Source organism: Rana temporaria, chromosome 4, assembly GCF_905171775.1.
Source record: "Rana temporaria chromosome 4, aRanTem1.1, whole genome shotgun sequence".
Lineage (NCBI taxonomy): Eukaryota > Metazoa > Chordata > Amphibia > Anura > Ranidae > Rana > Rana temporaria.
The window spans coordinates 188,198,108-188,217,079 of record NC_053492.1 but is presented as its reverse complement, the minus strand read 5'-3'; the positions used below and the strand labels follow the sequence as shown (position 1 = coordinate 188,217,079).

Here is an 18,972-nt window from a genome sequence, read left to right as displayed (position 1 = left end):
GCTGACACCCGCAATCACATAGGGACCAATGTATGTCCCTTTTTCACCCGCAAACGGATGGATGAAAAAGCAGATATACGGTCCGCACGTCTGAAAGGGCTCTTAGACTTAAGGATTTTCCTAACATTGGCCTACCACCCTTCCTTCCATTAGAACCTCTTCAGACTTTAACTTTGTGATGTGAACGTTTTTTATTTTTTGCGCTACAAACAATAAAAAGACTGACAATTTTGGAAAAAAAAGGGTTTTACTTTTTGCTATAATAAATATCATCGGTTTAGGTCGATATGTATTCTTCTACATATTTTTGATAAATAAAATTGCAATAAGTGTATATTGATTGGTTCGCGCAAAAGTTATAGCGTCTACAAAATGGGGAATAGTTTTTAGGCATTTTATTTTTTTCTACTTGAAAGGTATGATATACAGTATTTATTGGCGTATAACACTCACTTTTTTTACCCTGAAAATAGAGGGTAAACTGTGCCTGCATGTTATACGCAAGGGGCTGTGGAAAGTTTTTTTCCTGAAACTTCCCTCTTAAAGTTAGGGTGCGTGTTATACGCTTGTGCGCGTTATTCGCCGATATACGGTATATGCAAACATTTTAATGAAAAATTTGTAGCTCTGTGTTCATAAATCATATAAACATATCTAAAACATGTAAATAATATAAAGTAAATCATCTATCATCCCTATATAAGGGATCAATCGATCGATGCGCCGCCACAGTGAAGCACGGGGAAGCCGTGTTTACATACGGCTCTCCCCGTTCTTCAGCTCCGGGGAGCGATCGCAACGGAGCGGCTATAAACAAATAGCCGCGCCGTCGTCCCGGATCGCTCCCCGAGGGAACCTGACCGCCGCATGCAGCGGGGGGGGGGGGGGGGGGTCCCGATCAGACCCCCGACCCACGTCTAGGCAGGCACATACAGGTACGTTGATGTGCCTGTCCGTGCCATTCTGCCGACGTATATGTACATGCGGCGGTCGGGAAGTGGTTAAACAAACATGCAATCTCAAAACACCTTGATATAATGCTCCCACCACACCACTTGTGTTTCTGTGACTCCACCCCCTTAAGGATTTTCACTCACCACAAGAATGTGCCTTGCATTCTCATGCTCACCATTAAAGCTTAGTAAAACCCTCCAAGGTCTCCTAGGCAATTCCAACAGTATCCAGTAAACCAGTGTTCTCCACATGTAAGAATAAATAAGTGCTTGCAAAAGTGAAGTACTGTAAAACCATTTATTAAAATGGCACACACAAAATCTCCAAATATTGCACTCACATCCTTCCAAAAAAAACAAGGCACTTCAAACAAAATCCTTTTTCAGAAGCAAGAGATTAGCAGCGGTGCATGCGATATATAGCGGTCGCGGCAAACCCAGAGCTGAACCTACTGATCTCACCCTTGCTTGCTTGTCTCTCTGCTCCTAGAACGATTTCACACACATTGATCAGTAAATTTGATTTCTTCAATGGGATTGGCCCATTGAAGAAATACAATTTCTTCAATGAGCCAACCCCATTGAAGAAAACTGTTTTACTAAGGGTTTTACTAAGCTTTAATGCCGAGCATGAGAATGCATGGAGCATTCTCATGGTGAGTGCAAAACCTTAAGGGCGCGGAGTCACAGCAATACAAGTGGTGTGGTGGAAGCATTATATCAAGTTGTTTTGAGATTGCATGTTTGTTTAAGTTTGAAACACTTGGAAAAACACTACAATTTATGGACTTGATTTTTTTTTATTCTTTCCACACTTTCGGTGTGGGTTTTGGATGACCACTTATGAACACTTGTTTAGAGATAATATATAATTTGCAGTATATATTTTCTACATTTTTATTTTTATTCTCATGTTTAATAATTTGTTGCCCATTTTTCACGTGGTGATTTAGTTTATATTATTTACATGTTTTAGATATGTTTATATGATTTATGAACACAGCGCTACAAATTTTTCATTTACATTTTTGGATATACAGGATTAAACCAAATGCTTCCTATATAGGTTATCCCAGTTAATCTTCAGGCTTCTCTTCTCAATATCAGTTCAAAGTGCAGAATGTATAAAGCTTGTCCGAGCTGTCAGAAAAAAGGTGTTGGAGAGCTGAAATTACACTTTGCAGGCTCAATCAAGAGAGCTCTCAGAGCTGAGTGGGAGGAAGGGACACACCTCCTCCACACAACACACAGGAACAGAGCTGGGGCTATCAATAAGCTAGAGCTCTCTACCCTGTCACCTTTTTTCTCTTGGTGTCTAGAAAACTTGTCAGAAGTGATTCATTCTGATAGCAGAGGAACAAAGTAGCAGACAGAAGTGACACTTTACAACCACATTAATATTACTGAACAACTGTATATATCTTACACACTGTGCTTCACGTCCTGGAGTAACCATTGCATTAAGCTTTGATTTATTGTCTTCTTTATGTTCATTAAGTTCCTAAGGGAAGAGGCAAGACACCAGACTTTATTATTGGGTCAGTTATTTTCTATTTTATATAAGTACAGTAAATGCCAGTTTACCTACAATATCACATAAAGAAAATTGCAGGACAATGTTTAGATGTAAAATTAAATTATTTAAGAACTACTGTAATCAGAAGGGCCAAATCCACAAAGACCCGGCATAACGGCGAAATTCTAATTTAAGTTACACTGCCTTAAAATTTCTACCTAAGTGCCCGATCCACAAAGCACTTACCTAGAAATTTCTGGCCGTGTAACTTAAATTCCTGCCGGCGCAAGGCGTTCCTCATTTCATTGGGGCGATTCCCATTTAAATGAGGCGCGCTCCCGCACCGGCCGTACTGCGCATGCTCGTGACGTCATTTTCCCGACGTGCATAGCGCGAAATTACGTTACGCCGGGCTTTGTGGATTGCGACGGGTCAATAAAGTAGCGTCAAAAAAAAAAAAAGATACGGCGCGAAAAAAAAATTCAAATTCGAAAAAAAAACGCGTCGCTAGACAGAAGGGTCTGCTTTTACATGGTGTACTAACTTTACACCTTGTAAAAGCAGCCCTAATTTTGCGTATGCAACTTAATACTTACGGAGAAAAAACGAAGCTGAAAAGCTTCGTGGATCTCCGTAAGTGCTAATTTGCATACCCGAGGCGGCATTTCGACACGAAATGCCCCCAGAGGCGGATGCGGTACTGCATCCTAAGATCCGGCAGTGTAATTCAATTACACATGCCGGATCTTCTCCCTAACTATGGAAAACTGATTCTGTGGATCAGTTCCATAGTTAGGACCAGGGATACGACGGAGTAACAGCAGTTACTCCGTCGTATCTCTTTTGAGGATTTGACCCTTAATGACCAATGGATTTAGTTAAAACGTAAGTAACTGCAATAGGGATAAATTATATAGCTAGAGAAAACATTGGTGATCTATTAAAAGGGATGAATAAAGTACGGTATATTAAAATAGGGTGAGGCATGACACAGTGGTCACTGGGAGCTCCTTACATAATATTACAATAAACATATTTTCCACCAGTCATGTCCTTGTTCCTACCTAAATCCTTTCATGAACCTATCTACAGTATCTCTCCTAGGGGGAAGGGTTTGATCTACGATTTTTATGGAGCCCTAGCTAATTGCTTTATTCCTGAATCCCTTCTGTATAAAAATAAATGGGAAGCAAATTGTGACCTACAATGCACCCCACAAGAGTGGAAAGGTATGATAAGCAATTTGCGCTCTTGCACTAAATCTCTCACAATTTGGGACACAGTCATTAACTCTTTAACCAGATGGTACTACACCCCATTATTTTCCATATCGTTTCAGATATATGCTTAAGGCATTGTCCTACTCATGGTACTTTATATCAAACATTTTGGTCCTATGACAAGCTGCTCCCTGTGGGGTGCATAATTAGTAAAATTGCCTCTAAAATCCCAGGTCATGCACTGGAAATATATATAACAACTGACGCTTAATCTTTTTGATGTATGTACTCTAACAACTTAATCTCATGATTTGTATTGCATTTCTTATTTACCAACAAAAATAGATTGCAAACAAAAAAAAAAGGCTTAAATATCTTATATAAAGTAATGTTGATAGTAGGAAGAATCACTCTAAGTCATTTTCTCTAAATTAAAAACAGCTACATATTACCCAGCCTGTTCCTTCAAACATCTTGATGTCAAGTGGATCACCATGCACTTCCCCATCCATTAGGATCAATGAATGGCAACCGGCCATTGCTCCAGTCATAGTATTCCAGGGTAATGTGCAACCAGATGTAACAGGAAAGACCTCCTGAAAACTAAAAGACAACTATATGTTTATTAGCCACACAAGCAACACATAAATATTCAAAACTACATTTTACTGGTTTCCACAGTTAAAGACTATGCAAACCCAACATTTTATTTTCCTGATATGTGCCACTGTACCATGTACTTCTATAAATAGTTTTGGGCGAACAGTTTGGACTAAACTTTTGCTCATTCTCCGAACACCCACATTTTCTCTGCATTCGGGTCGCCCCTCAAATGCACAGTCAATGTGTTAAGGAGCGGGGCCACCACACCCACCTCAAAGCATCTCGTCCCCACGTTGGAGACAAGGGCCTCTTCATGACAACCTCGGGCAGTGGTTGTGGGGTCTGCGGTCAGGGAGCTTATCAGATTCTGGAAGCAACAAGGGGGCCCCCAGATCCCAGCCCCCCACAATGCGAATGTATATGGAGTACATTGTACCCCTACTCATTCACCAAAAAACGTCAAAAACAAATAAAAACACTAGACACGTTTTTGACAAGTCCTTCATTAAAAAAATAAAACCAATGTAGATCCATCGTCAATCACGATGCCCGCCACACCTGAAAAAAAAAAAAGATCCGCACTCATTGATGGCTGACTGGCAGATACCTCCTCCACCGAGTGACAGTTCTTAAATAGGTAAGGGGCGGGGCCACTTGGTGATGTCACCTGGTGGCCCTGTCCCCTTGTGACATTGCTGACCCAGCATGCACTGGTCAGTGATGTTACAAGAGGGTAAGGCCATCAGGTGACACCACCAGGTGCCCCTCTCCTTACCTATTTAAGAACAGTCAAACTACGGAGGAGGCATTCGGCGGTCAGCCACCCTCACAGGCAGATATTTTTTTGGGGGGGTCAGGTGGTGTGGCAGGCGTCATGATTGATGATGGATCTATATCTAGGGGCATTGCTTTTTTTTTTAGGAAAGGACTTTTTTGGGGTGAATGAGTAGGGGTCCAAGTCAACATGGGGACAAGGTACTTTGGGGTGGGGGACCAGAGCCCCCCACCTCCCCCCATGTTGAGGGCATGTGGCCTGGTATGGTTCAGGGGGGATGATCGCTTGCCTCCCTCTTTCAAGCCCTGCCAGGCTGCATGGTCAGATAAGGGTCAGGTATGAATTTTGGGGGATCTGATGCCGTTTTTTTTGTGGGGTAACCCTTAAAATGCATACCAGACTCAAAGGTTTTTTATGTATTTTTTAAGAAATGTCAGTTTTGCTGCAGTAGGTTCTATACCTGTATAAAGATGAGGTATGGACAGCCGCACTCCAAACCAAACAGGTTGTCTTTATTGAAATCAACAGCAAGAACACAGCAGATCACAGCAATAGGAACAGGAGAATACCGACGTTTCGCCCTGGCTTCAGTGCTTATTCATGGCCATGAATAAGCACTGAAGCCAGTGCGAAACGTCGGTATTCTCCTGTTCCTATTGCTGTGATCTGCTGTGTTCTTGCTGTTGATTTGAATAAAGACAACCTGTTTGGTTTGGAGTGCGGCTGTCCATCCCTCATCTTTATACCAATATTTGCCTTAGTGCATTGCCTGCACCCTTGGAGTCCTATATTTGAGAAACGACCCTACAATAGACCCACCTTGAGCGGTGATTTTCTCTCTCATTTGTCTTTGGATTTTGCACTCTTTGTCACCAGCTCGGAGGTCTTATCCATCGTTCGGGTCCACCCATCGCTGGTCTCTTTTCTGGACTACAGCTTTCTAGGACTACCAGTCTTCCATGGATAACAGCATACCCACACCGATCACATCAGAACAGGTGTTTAGCAGGACTTTGAAGACATCAGCAGAGAATCCATTGAGAATGGGAGTTCAAGCTACTCTGCTTCCCAATACCGGCAATGATTTGTCATTACTCACTATGTTCAGACAACTTGAACACCTTATGGCCAAAAAAAAGCCATGAATAAGCACTGAAGCCAGTGCGAAACGTCGGTATTCTCCTGTTCCTATTGCTGTGATCTGCTGTGTTCTTGCTGTTGATTTGAATAAAGACAACCTGTTTGGTTTGGAGTGCGGCTGTCCATCCCTCATCTTTATACCAATATTTGCCTTAGTGCATTGCCTGCACCCTTGGAGTCCTATATTTGTGAAACGACTCTACAATAGACCCACCTTGAGCGGTGATCTTCTCTCTCAGGTTCTATACCTGCTGCAGATGCACCACTTTACATGCAGACTAAGGGGACCCCCATGCACTATATTTAAAGGGATTTTTCTATTTTAAACTGAATGGGTTATTTTACACGGTGATTGTTTACAATGGATTGGATTGGATTGGAATAAATACTTATAGAGCGCCGAATGCGAGTTGTGAAACTCGCGTCTAAGCGCTTACCAACAAGCTGGGGGTATCCAGTTCCCAAGAGCAAAAAGAAGAAACTAGGACATCTAAGTAAAAGAGGGGAACAGACAAGAAATAAACTGAAATATAAAAAGAAGGGGGGGGTGTCAGGGCACAAAAAGCCAATCCCTACTCCCTGACCATGGACCGCAGCCTGGAATTAAGGCAGCGTCCTGCTAAGAGCTTGGAAGGCCAAGTCTCTATCTGTAGGCTTGTGAAAAAATAAGTGTTTTCAAGCCCTTACGGAAGGCCATCAAGGAGGAGGATGCTCGGATCTGATGAGGGAGCTGGTTCCAAAGAGAGTTCCCCAGTGTTTGGAGCCGGCGGCCACCTTTTGAAGCTGATCGACTAGATTTAATAATTGCTAACAGGGCGTCAGTCGAGCGAAGCTCTCTGGGTGGACAGTAGTGTTGTGTCATATTCGATAAGTACATCGGACCTAGTTGCCAATAGGCCCGAAACACCAGACAGAGTGCCTTGAACTCAACCCGTTTTGCTATCGGGAGCCAGTGTAGATTCTTAAGCACCGGGGAGATGTGATTCCGCCTTGGGCAGTTTGTGACTAGTCTTGCAGCATGATTCTGTGTAATCTGCAATCGTTTTATCCACTTCTGTGGGAGCCCTAGAAAGAAAACATTAGAACAATCTAACCTAGAGTGGATAAGTCCATGAACTAAGATCATACGGTTGTGCTGAGTGAAGAGATTCTTAATTTTCCGTAATAATTGCAGATGATAGTTGGCTGATTTTATGCAATATTTTGCGTGAGGTGCGAAGCTTAGTTCAGCATCAAAAATTATACCCAGATTTTTTACCTGGAGTTGGGGCAGGGCCAAACGAGGATGGCCAGGCAGGTAAAAAGGTAGAGTTGGCCTGTGGGCCGATCAGCAAAAGCTCAGTTTTGTCGGCGTTAAGGCCTAGCCTGTTTGAGTCCATCCATTGTTGGATGTTAGATAATCCCTTATTCAGCTGCTCAGGCATATTAGGTCCACTTGCAAGGTCTGCCAATCACTTTAAATAAAAAATATCTCCATGTGTGTCCTGACTGACGGTGATTGAATTACGCTTACCTCATTGGTTCAATTATTTTATATGTTTCAACATGGCTTCCTGAGCATACAGAGTTAGTATTTATTAAACATAGTGTATTACTACAACAACTACTAATAATAATAATCATCATCATTATCATCATCATAATCATTGTCATCATCATAAATAGTATTGTCAATAGCAACACAAAATACCAGCATAACAACTACTATAGGAATTGTCATAAAACCTACCAGCCTTTAGCTGAACGAACGATACCCCATAAGTCTAAGCCATCTTCAGTTAAAGTACCTGTCTGAGGTAAAATAAGCTGGTGAGTTAACATTACAGCCTTTATATACAATTAGTCAAGAAAAACAAATGGAAATTCCATTATAGGATACATATTATTACAAATTATCATCAATGGTCACAACATGTACCGATTTTTCATGTTCACATACCTCTTTAAGTATGCTCAGTACTAAATATACCACACATACAGATTTACAGACATAGAGATTGATTTACTAAACTAATAGAGTTTGTTCACTCTGCACGCAATAATGCTGTTTGATTTTTTTATTTTATTCCTTTCATATAATACTCAGAAATTAACACATCCACATGGCATGCATTCACACCTGAGCTGAGCAGAGCACATTTATGAGTATTTTAAAGCATTTTGTAGGTGTTTTTACATGTTTATCAGACTTTTTCCTGGGCTGGGCAAGGGAAGAGAGCAGTTCTAAAGGAAGAAAGGAACTCTTTAGGTGTGAAAAATGCATGAAAAAACACATGTATTGTGCATTTAAAGTCATTCCCATTGAAGTCTAGGCAACTGAGGCAACTGAGTATACAACTGTGAACAGGCACAATAACAAAGAATGGGATTCTGCATAGCATAGAGAAACCAGCAGAAAACCGCTCAAGCGTGAATGGGGGCTTAGTCTAATGAGGAATAAAATGCATGTAGATATTATTTACCGGTAAAATACTTTTTATAGTGCTAACTATTTACAAAATATATGCACATCAGTCCTTGCCCTCAAAGAGCTCACAATTTACGGTACGGCATACTAGGTCCAATTTAGATACAAACCCATTACCAGCATGTTTTTAATGTATGTAAGGAAAACAAAGTACCTAGAGCATATGCAATTAGCAGACCTCCAGCTGTTGCAGAACTGCAAGTCTCATGAGGCATAGCAAGACTCTGACAGCTACAAGCATGACACCCAGAGGCATGATGGGACTTGTAGTTTTGCAACAGCTGAGTTGTCTGCTAATTGACCTAGAGGAAATTCACGCCTGGGGAAAACGTGCAAACCATTCGGCTACTGTGCTGGCTGCTATTATTATAGAGATTAAAGTGTGTTGCTTAACCACTTGAGACCTGGACCAAAATGCAGCTAAAGGACCCGGCCAGGTTTTGCGATTCGGCACTGCGTCGCTTTAACAGACATTTGCGCGGTCGTGCGACGTGGCCCCGAAACAAAATTGGCGTTCTTTTTTTCCCACAAACAGAGCTTTCTTTTGGTGGTATTTGATCACCTCTGCGTTTTTTGTTGTTGTTGTTGCGCTATAAACAAAAATAGAGCGACAATTTAAAAAAAAAATGCAATATTTTTTACTTTTTGCTATAATAAATATCCCCAAAAAATATATGAAATTTTTTTTTTTTCCTCAGTTTAGGCCGATACGTATTCTTCTACCGATTTTTGGTAAAAAAAATCGCAATAAGCGTTTATCGGTTGGTTTGCGCAAAATTTATAGCGTTTACAAAATAGGGGATAGTTTTATTGCATTTTTTTTTTTTTTTTTTTTACTACTAATGGCGGCGATCAGCGTTTTTTTCGTGACTGCGACATTATGGCGGACACTTCGGATAATTTTTACACATTTTTGGAACCATTGTCATTTTAACAGCAAAACATGCATTTAAAATGCATTGTTTACTGTGAAAATGACAGTTGCAGTTTGGGAGTTAACCACAGGGGGCGCTGATGGGGTTATGTGTGACCACATGTGTGTTTACAATTGTAGGGGGGTGTGGCTGTAGGTGTGACATCATCGATTGTGAATCCCTATAAAAGGGTTCACACGATCGATGCAGCCGCCACAGTGAAGAACGGGGAAGCTGTGTTTACATACAGCTCTCCCCGTTCTTCAGCTCCGGGGACCGATCGCGGGACTCCAGCCGCGATCAGGTCCGCAGGTCCCACGGTCACGGAGCTTCAGACCGGGTCGCAGGCGCGCGCCGCGACCCACGGCTAGACAATAGCACAGCACGTACCTGTACGTGCATGTGCCCAGCCGTGCCATTCTGCCGACGTATATGTGCAGGAGGCAGTCCTTAAGTGGTTAATGGATTGTTTATTTAGTGAGCCCATCAGGATCTACAATAAAAGGCAGCTCACCCACATATTTACTCGGATGTCAAGATTAACTACTGTGATATTGCACAGAGCCGAGAGTCCCAGGTCTTGTCTATGGCCTCGTACACACGATCGAGATTCTCGCCATAAAAGAAACGTAATTTTCCTTGACAAGGTTCTTGTTAGGCTTGACGAGAATCTTGTCAAGCTTTCCATGCATACACACTGTCAAGACAAAATCTCGTCTTTCTCAAACGCGGTGACGTGCAACACGTACGACGGCACTATAAAGGGGAAGTTTGATTCCACTGGTGCCACCCTTGGGGCTGCTTTTGTTAATCTCATGTTACTGCGTGTTAAATAAAAGTTTGGTGAGAGACAATTCACGCTTTTCAGTCTGTTACAGCGTGACAAATGTGCTATCTCCATTATGAACGCTACTTTTATCGAAGGTGCGCTCCCGTCTTATACTTTATTCTGAGCATGCGCGGGTTTCTAAGCATACACACGAACGTGTTTCTCATCGTAAACCAGCCCGACGAGAAACACGACGAGGAAATTGAGACTCCCGACGAGAAAAAAGAGAGCATGTTCTCTTTTTTTCTCGCCGAGATCCACAACAGTTTTCTCGACAAAAAACATACATACGACTGTTTTTCTCTGCAAAAATGCTCTGCCAGCATTTTTCTTGATGGATTTTGCAGAGGTCGTGTGCACGAGGCCTATGGCCCCGTGCACACGACCAGTTTCCTCGGCAGAATTCAGCTTCCGACCGAGTTTCTGGCTGTATTCTGCCGAGAAACCCGGCCGTGTGTACAATTTCGCCGAGGAAGCCGACGAGGAGCTCGACGAGGAAATAGAGAACATGTTCTCTATTTCCTCGTTGTTCTATGGGAGCTCTCGGCCCGCCGAGCTCCTCGGCGGCTTCAGGGCTGAACTGGCCGAGGAACTCGATGTGTTTGGCACGTCGAGTTCCTTGGCCGTGTGTACGGGGCCTCTCTCTTTCAATTACGAGAGGAGGAGAACTTATTGTGACACTCTCAACAAATAAGCACATACGCAGTTTTGATAAATAAATGCATTCTGTTTCAGATGACAAAGGACTGGAAATGCCACACAGACCTACTTTGTTTTGGAACCGTTACAGCAGTGAGATTTCAAATCAGGCTTTGCAATGATTGGATGCTGTGCACAGGTCTATTTCACTGCCAAAAAGTTTGTAGGTTATAGTGAAAGCTTTTCAGATTTTTATCTACAAGTAAACCTATAATAAGGCTTACCTGTAGATAAACTGAATATGTCCTAAACCTGCACAGAGATATTAGGAGATATTCATGCTGCATGCAGCTGCTGATGTCAGCTGCGCATAAGTTCTGAAGGTCCAGCATATCGTGCCGGAACTTCAGCGCTCCTTGCCGGAATGGAGGTCTTCTGGGAAGTGACGTCATTGCGGCTTCTGCCACTCACAGCACTGGAGCCCGCTAACCGGGAACATGTCAGCCCCCTCTGCATTGTGCAGGCCCCACTGAGGGGGCTTCATTCTAAGGCAAGTACAGGCATACCCCACTTTTAAGTACACAATGGGGTTTATTTACTAAGGCTGGAGAGTGCAAAATCAGGCTCACTTCTGCATAGAAACCAATGAGCTTCTAACCCCAGCTTGTTCAATTAAAGTGGTTGTAAACCCTTTTTTGACTACTTCTACCTATAGGTAAGCCTAGAATAAGTTTCTTCCCCAGCCTGTGCCGTAAATGGCGGCTCTCGTGCGCATACGCGGAAGTGACGTCACACGGCTCTGGCGAATCACAGAGCCGGAGTCCGCAGTCTGGAAGGAAGAGGGAAAATAAGATGGACGCTGTTTACACAGGGGACATCGCTGAATTCTTTTGCAGGTAAGTGGCACATAATAGGCTAGTATGCGATGCATACTAGCCCATTATGCTTTTCATTTACAGGCTTTGCAGCGGGCTAAAGAGGAAGTAAAACCCATCAGGGTTTACTTTCTCTTTAAGCTTTGGTAATAAAACCTGGAAGCTCATTTGTTTCTATGCAGAAGTGAGCCTGATTTTGCACTTCCCAGCTTTAGTAAATAAACCCCATTGTGTACTTAAAAGTGGGGTATGCCTGCATTTCATATTGTGCTAGTATGCAATGCAAACTAGCACATTATACTATTATCTGTTTTTTTTCCCTTCAGTGGTTTACTACCGCTTTAAGTGTTTAGGGCATGGGTACTCAACCTGTGGCCCTCCAGTTGTTGCAGAACTGCAAGTCCCATGGGACATTGCAAGCCGCTGACAATTACAAGCTTGACTCCCAAAGGCAGAAGCATGATGGGAATTGTAGTTCCGCAACAGCTAGAGGGCCACAGGTTGAGCACCCATGGTTTAGGGCGTTAGGGTGGTAATTAAGGGGTTAAGTGTTGGGGATGTTGAAGAGTTAAGGTAATAATTTAGATTTTAGAGGGGGATTAAGAGTCATGAAGATAATTTGGATGTTAAATGTTGAGGGGGTGAAGGGATAAGCCAACAGCATTGGGCTGACAATGACAAAAATGAATGTACTTGGTTTAGCATGCAGGTTCCCGTGTCCCTTCTGCACCTCCAGACCTCTCATTGGACAATGAATATGCATCACCATTTCTGTCCAATTGGTAAGGAAGCTCAATCAGGAAGTTGTAGAGGGATCTGCCTGTACATTGTGGCAGAGATATTTAGGAGTGGCTAAACACTAAGCTAGGTGAATTGACGCTTTGCTAAGATAATAGTCCCCACAATCTTAGTCAATCAACCTTTATATATCATTTTAAGGACAAATTGCTTTTTCTTTTTTGATGGTATTCTGTGGTATATTTGTACACTTAAGTTTACAGATTACTTTAATGGTTAAACTATGTTTCAAAAATAAAGGTTTACTGTGGCGAAACCTGCATTATATGCAATAGTTCATTTGGAACTCAAAGTACAAAAACATCTAAAACATAATTTCCTAGTAGAAGTCCTCTTCTATGCAAGTTTTTGCTAACACATGGCAGTTTTAAACGCTTGCTTTAGTAAATAAGCCCCCCAATATGAGTTTTTGTTTTTAATATTCCCATTGGTACATTCTCATGAGAGCTAAAAGCCTGCTCTATAATGTGTTGTTTATTTATATGTGTCCATAAAAACATGTTGTATGGCTGGGGTGAAGTAAATATAAAGCAATATTTCTGACAACCATTGTAATAAAAAATACACACACACACAGGGCTTTCAACTCATATACAGTATACTAGGCATTACTAAAGCAATCCATAGAATTGGTTTAAAATGTGTATATATATATATATATATATATATATATATATATATATATATATATATATATATATATATATATATATATATTTTTTTTTTTTTTTATTCATGTCTCTTATAACTCATGTAATCCTTTCAGATCACACCCAACCATTAGTGCCTACCTATGATGCAGGACAACTCAGATTATACAAAATATATTATTTAGTTGTTCAATGTATTATACTATTGAGAATTTAGCCCAATGTCTGAAAATGTAAGAATACATACTTTGTCAAAGCAAACAACATTTAGCTGTCCACACAAAATAATCCTCTGAGGACTGATGCAAAAAATGCCTTGCTTTTTTAATCGTGCCTGAGAGTAGAGGGTGCAGATTGTCAAAGCTGGGGGCAGAGAAACAGGTATAGCCACAGTTGCCATGATAAATGCCATGCTCACTAATTCATGAGCTGGTGCCTACAAAACAAAGAGAGAACATAGTAAAGTTTTATGTCTACATAAGGGAAAAAAACAGAAATATAAATCAATCCCCTTTCAACTTTTCGGTGTCCAGCTATGCACCCAATCAGAATATTTACTCTATTTACAAACAGCTTTGTTCTTTGTTGCTACCATTTCTTACTCATGCATCCAGAACTTACTTTTCACTCCCACCTTTTCTCTAGAATGTCTTCCATTTGCCATCAAATTCTCACTAACCCTACAAGTTTTAAAGCATACGCTCAAAACCCATCTTATCTAAAAGGCACATTACCCACACATTACCCACAAGAAGAATTCTACAACACCCTCATTTGGTATGGTCTCTTCTTTCAACTTTTACATTTTTCTGTATATTTTAGTGCCATTGTTATACCTTCAACATGCCCTCACATTGTACACAGCTGCACAAGATATTTATGCTGTAAGAGTGACTTGTAAAAAAAAAATCTTATTTCATATTATTGAAGACAAAAACATTACTGCATAGAAAAAAATTAAAATAATGCATATGTATGTCCTTAATTATTTGTCCCTTAAACTCTATAAGGTATCATAAAGCTGAAAATGTAGTACCCTATATTAGCTAGAATGTAGTGTATAGGGATCAGTGTGAGCATTTAATGCAATAATTTTTCATACATGTAATTTGACAAAAACTTTGAGAGAAATGTTGTACAAATACATTTTTTTTAATTTGGTCATGTGGAAACAGTCTGGACCAGAAGATTTGTCCTGCAAAATATGTCCATAGAAATTAAAGGGGTTGTAAAGGTTTGTTTTGTATTCTCTAAATAGGTTACTTTAAGCTAGTGCATTGTTGGTTCACTTACCTTTTCCTTCAATTTCCATTCTAAATGTTTTTTTTCTTTGTTTTCTTTGTCTGAATTTCTCACTTCCTGTTCCTCCTCAGTAAGGTGTTCAGTAAGCTGTTCTAAATTACTTTCCACCGCTCGGATGATGGTGGAAAGCTTACTGAGGAGAAACAGGAAGTGAGAAATTCAAACAAAGAAAAAAAACATTGAGAAGGGAAATCAAAGGAAAAGGTAAGTGAACCAACAATGCACTAGCTTAAAGGAACCAATTTAGAAAATAAAAGATGAACCTTTACAACCCCTTTAACCTCCCTGGCGGTATGATTCTGTCTGGAATTACGTACCAAAAGCGGTACAATTATTTTGCAAGGAAATTTGGCGTTTTATACTGTAGGCCTGCAATTCTTAGGAATAACTCATTTAAATCTGACGAAACAAGAGTCTAGTAGACATCCCGGGTATGAATTTTTTTTAAAAACAAAATTATAAATTATAATATAACAAATAACTATAAATAATTCTAACAAATAATAATATAATTATAATAAAAATTATTCAATAATGTAATCAACTCAAAATCACTGAAATTTGCTCAGTTGCAGAATTGTCGCTGTCATTACTTTTATTTTTTTATGACGAATTTCCCCACAAATCACTATCGCTCAATTCTGCAAGTGATTATAATTTATTATCGCTGTTTTCTAGCTGCTCTAAAACCATTGTTGACATAAAGGGACACTTTTGGTTGCTATGGACAATCTACAGTTTGCAGTTAGAAAGAACAGTTTTTATTATATAAAAGTACATGTAGGACACTGGGCAGACCACTAGGGACAAGGGGTGTGTGTATTCTTTACATACAGTACTGTAATCTATAAGATTACAGTATACTGTATGTATTGTGTTTGTTTACTTTTTTGAATTTGGCGCCGTTCTCCACCCCCGTGCATCATAACTTCGCAGGGAACGGAGATCGGCGGCACACGGGGACACGAGGTCCCGCTCGCTCACACAGCGGGGATGCATTGCAGGATCCAGGGACAAGGTAAGTAACTTGTCTGTGGATGCTGCGAAAGGTAAGCCGCGCCGCTGCACGCTCTGCACATCTACCCCGAGCGTGACTTGGGGATACCGATCCTAGCATAGAAAAACAACCCCTAGTCATGCTCGGGGATACCGCTAAGGGGGTTAAGCTAGTGCATTGTTGGTTCACTTACCTTTTCTTTCGATTTCCCTTCTAAATGTTTTTTTCCTTTGTTTTCTTTGTCTGAATTTCTCACCTCCTGTTCTTCCTCAGTAAGCTGTTCTGTCTGACTAATCCCCATGGATGATGGGGGCAAGCTTACTGAGGAGAAACAGGAAGTGTGAAATTCAGACAAAGAAAAAAAACATTTAGAAGGAAAATCGAAAGAAAAGGTTAGTGAACCAACAATGCACTAGATTAAAGGAACCTATTTAGAAAAAAAAAAGCAAACCTTCACAACCCCTTTAAAGCGGATCTTCAACTCATTTTGTCAACTTTTCATCTAATAAATCTTATGCCCTTGTTTTAATTTTGGATACTAAAACTTTTTTTTTTCTGCCAGTAAATACTTTTTACACAAACCCCTTCCGTTTCTTGTCTGGTAAAAAGCCTAGGCCTCTGACATCATGCACAGCTCTCTTTCTCTCACTCTTGTGAGAGTTTGTCTGGAAGAGGGGTAAACTGTAACATATTTGGATAATTACCTGTAAAATCTATTTCTTAAAATACATCACGTAACACAGAGCAGACTATAAATACAGCTAACTGGGTTATGCACCACCTATATGAATGGACACTGGCACATCAATCGCACAGGAAGTTCTTCCCTTTATAACCCCTCCTATAAAGAAAGTACCTTAGTTTTGTAGCAAGCAATGAATTCTCTGAAAGGAGAGAGACCTCTGTGTACCCCAAGAAATAGATTTTACAGGTAAGCATGTAAGAAAAATCTAATTTTCTTTATTGTACATCACGGGACACATAGCAGGCTATAAACATAACTAGTTTTGCTGCCCCAGAGCAATACTCATGAGGGGAGGGAGACACCATCAGAAAAACTACCACCAGGGAAGGACCTGCTCTGCCGTTTGTTATACGCTGAGGCCAAAGACAGTATGCTCCATGGCTCTGACATCCACCTGGTAAAACCTTGTGAATGTATAAACTAAAGGCTATGTAGCCGCCTTGCAAACCAGAGCCACTGACACCTGATGGCCCAAGATGCCCCCAACATGTAGAGAGCGCCCTCACCAGAAAGGGTGGGACCTTGCCCTTTCAAACCATAGGCTTGACCGATTAACTGGCGAATGGTAGACCTGGATGCCGTCTGCCCTTCCTAGGCTCTTCTGGCAGCACAAACCAGGACTCCTGACCTGTGCCGACAACTCCTGACCGCCCGAACTACAATCAGAGTATGCAGCGATCTCTCCCCTGCCAACTGTGGACTAAGAAAAAAGAGACAGGACACTGTCCTGAATGAAGTGAAAGGTAGAACCTCTCTAGGCAAGAAAGATGGATGAGGATGCAACATCACTTGATTATGATGCAAGACCAAGATCGACTCCTTAAACAAAAGAGCCGCCACCTCTGACACTCTTCTTGTAGTTTCTAGAATTGGTTCAAAAGGTGGCTTCTGCAAGGACAGCCAAGACCAAGTTCAAGTCTCAAGGGCACAAAGTACAAACCAAGGAGGTTGAAACAACAGTCTCTGGAAAAAAAATGGATAGAGACAAAATCTGACCCTTAATGGTACTTAAGGCCAATCTCATTTCCCATCCTAATTGGAGAAAGGAAAAATCTCCCACTCACATAATTCTGCGGGTGCCACCTTCTGGCTTTACACCGGGCATAAAGGATTTCCAAGTCCTGTAATGAAACAGCTTTTTACTTAGGCCAGCTGAATATACTGATATTGACACCTCTTGTGTCTTCAGCAAGTTCAGCACTGGAGTTAGGAGCTTTGTGAACCCTTGGGGAGCTGTGGCTAGCCCAAAGGGCAGTGTCACAAAACAAAAATGGCGACTTTCTACTACAAATCGCAGACATCTTTGATGAGCCTGGAAAAAATGGGCACATGAAGATATGTGTCATTGATGACTATGGACACTGGAACTCTACCTCTTGCAGAAAGGCCATCACTGAATAGACCAATCCCATCTGAAACATAAGAATGTTTAGAAATGTCTCTAGTGCCTTGAGATCATGTCCCTGTTTGGTTTTGGGGCCGCTACCAATTGAGTGTTTACAATAATGAGCTTCTGCTCCAAGAGCAACCGCAAGGCAAAAGGCTGATTACTCTGTTGCAAACCCTGAAAATACAGCAGCCTCAGATGCTTCCTTCACTCTGGAGGGGAAAAGCTTACAGCACCTGCTACTCTTGGTAAGTCTCCCATTCAAGTAATAAGCAGGCCTGATCCTGCTTAGACTCAGATCAGCCAAGATCAGGCACGTTCAGGGTGATGCGGCTGAAGTCTATTGCAGCTGTCAATGCCACTGCTAAATTGTTCTAAAGACATTCTAACGTGCCAGGAATCAATGCAAAGCCAAACAAACACAGTGGCTGAGATACAAATGATACCACTGGTCCATCGGGAGATGCAAACACCACCAGATTACCACCCAAGTCCACTGGACCCGAGGGCAGTGTACTGGCCTCCCCTGGCTGCCTCCCACTTCTGGGTCCATTTAACTTGTATAATACTGTATTTATCGACGTATAACGCACACTTTTTTCCCCTTAAAATCATGGGAAACTCATGGGTGCGTGTTATACGCCGATCCTGTCTTTGTCGGCTGTCTCAGAGCGCCGCAGACAAAGACCGACAAAGACCGAGCCGAGTGTACTCGGCTAGGCTCAGCCACGCTCGGCTCTGCCCGCAGCCACGTGAGAGGAGCCGAGAGGAGCCGAACACACTGGAAATCCAGCCCTGCACAGCTCGACCGAGGCGCCAAACTCAAACAGATGGACAAGGTCGCCGATGGACGCCAGGCAAGACAGCAGACGGACACCGACAAGGCTGGACAGACCCCGCGCAAGGCCGCAGACGGACGCTGGACTAGGCCGCAGATGGACGCCGGGCAAGACAGCAGACGGACAACGACAATGCTGGACGGACCCCGCGCAAGGCCGCAGACGGATGCCGGACAAGGCCGCTATGCCGGAAAAGGCCGCTGATGAACGCCGGGCAAGACATCCAAAATGTAAGTTTTTTCCTTAAACTTCCCTTCTAAACTTGGGGTGCGCGTTATACGCCGCAGACGGACACCGGACTAGGCCGCCGATGGACGGCGGGC

The 18,972-nt window shown here is 42.0% G+C and overlaps 1 protein-coding gene across 2 annotated transcripts in view; it reads right to left on the bottom strand.

Moving 5' to 3' along the window:
* LOC120936834 (probable cation-transporting ATPase 13A5) overlaps positions 1-18,972 on the bottom strand; it is a 157,882-nt gene that overhangs the window by 56,055 nt on the left and 82,855 nt on the right. For both annotated transcript variants that reach the window (XM_040349539.1, XM_040349540.1), the window contains 4 exons: positions 13,627-13,815; positions 7,937-7,998; positions 4,142-4,292; positions 2,380-2,454 (listed from right to left, as the gene is read on the bottom strand). In XM_040349539.1, coding sequence (XP_040205473.1) covers positions 2,380-2,454; positions 4,142-4,292; positions 7,937-7,998; positions 13,627-13,815 — 477 coding nt within the window. The remainder of the gene's footprint in view (positions 1-2,379; positions 2,455-4,141; positions 4,293-7,936; positions 7,999-13,626; positions 13,816-18,972) is intronic.